This window comes from Lathyrus oleraceus, chromosome 1, assembly GCF_024323335.1.
Source record: "Lathyrus oleraceus cultivar Zhongwan6 chromosome 1, CAAS_Psat_ZW6_1.0, whole genome shotgun sequence".
NCBI lineage: Eukaryota > Viridiplantae > Streptophyta > Magnoliopsida > Fabales > Fabaceae > Lathyrus > Lathyrus oleraceus.
Genome location: NC_066579.1, coordinates 8,432,211 through 8,437,203, shown reverse-complemented (window position 1 = coordinate 8,437,203; position 4,993 = coordinate 8,432,211). Strand labels below are relative to the sequence as shown.

The 4,993-nt window shown below is 34.0% G+C and overlaps 2 protein-coding genes across 2 annotated transcripts; both read left to right on the top strand.

Moving 5' to 3' along the window:
* Positions 1-293: 293 nt before the first annotated feature.
* Positions 294-1,507, top strand: LOC127120981 (probable glutathione S-transferase). The gene is made up of 2 exons (XM_051051624.1): positions 294-759; positions 857-1,507. The coding sequence occupies exons 1-2, from the start codon at positions 445-447 to the stop codon at positions 1,199-1,201; spliced, it is 660 nt and encodes a 219-aa protein (XP_050907581.1). The 5' UTR covers positions 294-444; the 3' UTR covers positions 1,202-1,507.
* A 151-nt stretch (positions 1,508-1,658) lies between these two features.
* Positions 1,659-2,722, top strand: LOC127121062 (probable glutathione S-transferase parC). Its single transcript, XM_051051699.1, has 2 exons — positions 1,659-2,130; positions 2,221-2,722. The coding sequence occupies exons 1-2, from the start codon at positions 1,816-1,818 to the stop codon at positions 2,563-2,565; spliced, it is 660 nt and encodes a 219-aa protein (XP_050907656.1). The 5' UTR covers positions 1,659-1,815; the 3' UTR covers positions 2,566-2,722.
* Positions 2,723-4,993: the final 2,271 nt, after the last annotated feature.

Below are 4,993 nucleotides of genomic sequence, written 5' to 3'. Positions count from 1 at the left end.
TTTTTCTTTAAACTTTAAAGATAAAAAATATAAATTATAAGTCAGTAAAATTTAAACACATTAATAATTTTCAGGGCGAAAAGATGAGACAAACTATTGAAATTTAAATTACAGGATTAATTATGTGAATGAGATAAAATAAAAAGAACAAATATGTAATTAAGCTAAATATTATCTTTGATCCTTTTTATAATAGACCAGATATATCAATTTTTATAAAAAGAATAGGAGGAAGTATCACGTCAAATTACTTATTAAGACATATCTAGAGAAATCTACATATTTCGCAACATAAATTGTCCCATTAATAGCGGTTGGCCGGTTGCAAAGTCAAGATTGTCTTCATCTTCTCTCACTCTATATAAACACTTCCAACCCTTGTACTTTTTCTCACATACTCACTCATTTCTTCTTCTTTTTTCTTCTTATTTTCTAATTACATCCATGGCTCATGAAGTGATTCTTCTAGATTACTGGCCAAGTCCGTTTGGGATGAGGCTCAGAATAGCCCTTGCTGAAAAGGGTATTACCTATGAGTACAAAGATGAAGACTTGAGGAACAAAAGTCCTTTGCTGTTACAGATGAACCCTATTCACAAGAAAATCCCCGTTCTCATTCACAATGGCAAGCCTATCTGTGAATCTCTAATTGCTCTTCAGTATATCGATGAAGTTTGGAATGATAAAGCTCCTTTGTTGCCTTCTGATCCATACCAGAGATCACAAGCTAGATTCTGGGCTGATTTTGTTGACAAGAAGGTATATAAATTTACCCTTGCATGTTTTGTTTGTCGTTTTTCTTGTTCTATCATTTGATTATCTAACTGAGTGTATTTCAATTCTCAATGTGAAATAGATCTATGAAACTGGAAAGAACCTTTGGACTAAAAAAGGAGAAGAGCAAGAAGCTGCAAAGAAGGAATTCATAGAAGCCCTCAAAGTGTTGGAGCAAGAGTTGGGAAACAAGAGTTATTTTGGAGGAGACAAACTTGGTTTTGTGGATGTTGCACTTATTCCATTCTACACTTGGTTTAAAGGCTATGAGACCTTTGGTAACCTCAATATAGAGAAGGAGTGTCCCAAGTTCATTGGTTGGGCTAAGAGATGTGTCAAGATTGAGAGTGTTTCTAAGTCTATTCCTGATCAGGATAAGGTCTATCAGTTCATTGTGGAGGTCAGGAAGAAGATGGGCATTGAGTAGATTGTATATGTTCTGGTTCATTGTGAGTTTGACAAAATTGCGGTGGCTTATTGAAATTATGTCATCCTCACCATGAATCAGATATCAGAACATATACTTAAATGGTTTCAGTTGTCTTAACCTTTCTGTTAAAAAACTTATGCAATAAAAAGACACTTAGATGTGCCAAACTTTGTGCTATTAGTAGAAATTGTAATGGATCTATGATCTGTTTGTGTAATATGTTAGTACTTATTGGGTTGTAACTTTTATAGATATGGTAAAAACAGGATAAAAAAATGATATGCTACTATTTGTTCCCTTTCACATATTAAGCTTGAACAAGCAATATATTTGGTCATATGATGATACCTGCAGGCCAAGAAGCTGCCTCAATCCACATTTCAAGATGCTGTTCTAGATTTTTATTTATATAACAGCTCAAAGGAAACACTATGCATAGTAATTTCAGTCCAAGACCCATCTCTTTGTTTTACTTTAGTTGTTTATTGTTATTTCATTTTTCATGATTCGCAACCTTTTCTATATATTGACAACACCAACCATACGCCTTAGCCACTCACTTCTCTGCATCCAACTTCAATTTTCTTTTGTTCAAGTCTTGTATCTCAGCAATGGCAGATGAGGTGATTCTGTTAAATTTCTGGCCAAGTCATTATGGCATGAGGGTCCTAATTGCACTTGAGGAAAAGGGTATCAAGTATGAGAACAAACAAGAGGATTTTAGCAACAAGAGTCTTTTACTCTTGCAAATGAACCCAATTCACAAGAAAATACCAGTTCTAATCCACAATGGAAAATCCATCTGTGAGTCATTAAATATAGTTGAATATATTGATGAGGTTTGGAAGGATCATTCTCCTTTGTTTCCTTCTGATCCTTACCAAAGAAGTCAAGCTAAATTTTGGGCTAACTACGTTGACACTAAGGTAATTCAAATTTAGCTCTTACTTTTATATAAAACAATGTTGAAAAAAAAGTGAATTTCTTAGTAACTTAGAAATATATGTATGGCACAGGTATATGAGATTGGATCTAGGTATGCAAAAAGTGAAGGAGAAGAGAAAGAAGGTGCAAAGAAAGAGTTGGTAGAGAGTTTTGAAGTGTTGGAAAAACATCTGGGAGACAAACCTTATTTTGGTGGAGACAAGTTTGGTTTTGTGGATGTGGCACTTGTTCCATTCTTTTGCATGCTATATACTTACACTTTTGCTGGGAAATTCATTGATGATGAAAAATTCCCCAATTTGACTTGTTGGGCGAAAAGGTGTGCTAAAAAAGAGAGTGTATCTAAGTCAATTCCTCAAGAGAGTAAGATCAAACATTTTTTAGCAGAGAAAGGTCTCTTACATCGTGGAGAATAGAAGCAAAGGTGTTAATGTCTTCTGAATAAGATTGTAGTAACTAGGATTGTGTTGTCGTTTTCGTTATCATGAAAAACTGTTATGTAGCAATACTAATATATGGTTATGGACTGTAATTTATATTTATGTTTCTGAACAATAGCATAACAAAATCAAATTAAGGTGTGCCATTGATTTATTATGTCCTCATCAAGATAGGAGTGTAATCAATTCATATATTTGAATCGATGAAACTCAATTTGATTCAGTTTGATTTTGTTCGATGATGGATTTGATATTTTATGAAATACAAGTAATTCACAATTGAATAACAAATACAAATAAAATAAATTTGCAATTTCTTTTTCACATGAATTGTGAAAAAAATATAGGACATTGATTTTATTTTCAATTTGAACAAATTAAACTAAATTCAACCTTAATGCACTCTATTATTGTTAACCTCACAACTAATTAAACATATTCAATCAATTTCTAAAAATTAAATCATACATGCAATTCATAATCTTGACAATATCATTAATAAATTAAACAATAAAAAAGATTTTAAATTTTTATATCATCTTCAAATTTTTACATATCTCCATTTATTCTCATAAATCAATAATTTTGAGTTTCCTTACAAATTTCTCCATCGTGGTTTCTAAAAATTAAAATTGAAAACTAAATCAATCGATTTTTTTTTTTTCAATTTGGTTTAATTTTTGTTCTTCTTCTTTTCATTTACCTACACCCTAGATGAATATTTCATGATTGAAGCATAGTGGAATAGTGAATTATTATTAATTTTTTTCATGATTGAAGCATAGTGGAATAGTGAATTATTATCAATTTTTTTCTTCTATAGCTCAAAGTTGTCCGAGTTCATACTTTTGGAATATTTAAAGGTATCTATGATGCACAACAATGTTCACAAGGCCACGGTCTATGGATAAGACAAATGCTATAACACTGAACTCTTAGAGTCAGTTTGAAGATTTTTTTTTAAATAACCAATATTTTCAATTAAGATCTAAAGGAGGCGTTCATAGTGCAGACACATACATGCAAAACCAATGTATGTAGCCGCCGCATGTATTGATGCATGTATGTCTTGGTGTCATATGCATTGGCGCATACACTATGCATCAATGTATGTGGTGTATGTATATTTATTTATTTTTTAAATATTAAATTTATAATTAATAAAAAAAATACTAAAAATAAAAATTATATTTAATATTATAATGAAAAATTATGTAGAATAGACAATTCAATGACCCGTCCGATTGAAACGTCTCATTGTTCCACATCTAGGTGCATTAGTCTGTCTTTGAGGTCTCCTGCGATTTTCCTGAGGTGTTTGGGGTCTTTGAGTGCTGACATGGTCCAATGGTGACTGGTGTGAAGGTCCGATGGAAGATCCAATTGTATTTGATATATGTGTTATCATTTCTCCCTAATAGCTAGGGGATTGTCGCCAACAGCGCTTCCGTAATTGAGTTCGGTGCCCATGTTGTTGTAGTTGGGTCGTTGTGGTTGAGTGAATTGTTGACGGTATGGTTGCCTGAATTGGGACATAAAATTGGTTTGGAAATGAATCAATGGTTCCTGGGGTGTATTATAATCAAACAATGGTTGGGTGGCGATGGGATGCTTTTGTGGTCATTGGTGGGGGGCTACGATGACATGAATCGTATGAATCATCTGGGTTATAGACTGTTGTGGTGGATGTGTATGGTTGTTGGTGGTTAGGGTTTGATTCTTGGTTTTGAGTTTGGGTGTGTGGCATGAATGGGTTGTGAGGTTGGGTGTTTGGTTGTTGGGTGTATATGATAGGGTGATGGTGTGAGGCTGGTCGTTAGGTTTGGGTGGGTTGACATTATTCTTGGACAGGGATTTGTTGTTGGGCGTATGATGATGAAGCTAGTTGGCGTGGATCAATCAAATACCTTGGCTCAGACACAAATTATGGCGTTGTAACCGACTTAAACCATGTCATATACTGTTGAGTTGGCCTAGCACCCTGTATGCATGGTTCGTTTAAGATGTGTTGTCGTCGATTCCTCCAATGACGATACATCTCTTTTGCGAAGTCTCTCCAGTCGGAATAATCTCATTGGGTATCGACTCTTTGTTGATGCAAATCTCCCAAACACGTCGAAGGTTCTGGAATTTGTTTATGCATGCCGAACTGTAGTTTTACACGTTCACTTTGGTGCATCTCCACATTATTGAACCAGATAATTAGTGTTTTGCTGTCCAAACTACATCATCATCATGGTTAACCTGATGATCAAGACCCAGATATGGCCTCCAGATAAACTGTACAAGAGTATGCCATGATTAAATGATATGCAATTTGTAGAAGCAAGCTTCAATCCAAGAAGTATTTTGATGAAGACAACTTGCATCAATGCAAAAAGAGAAGAGCTACAAAGTTATCTCA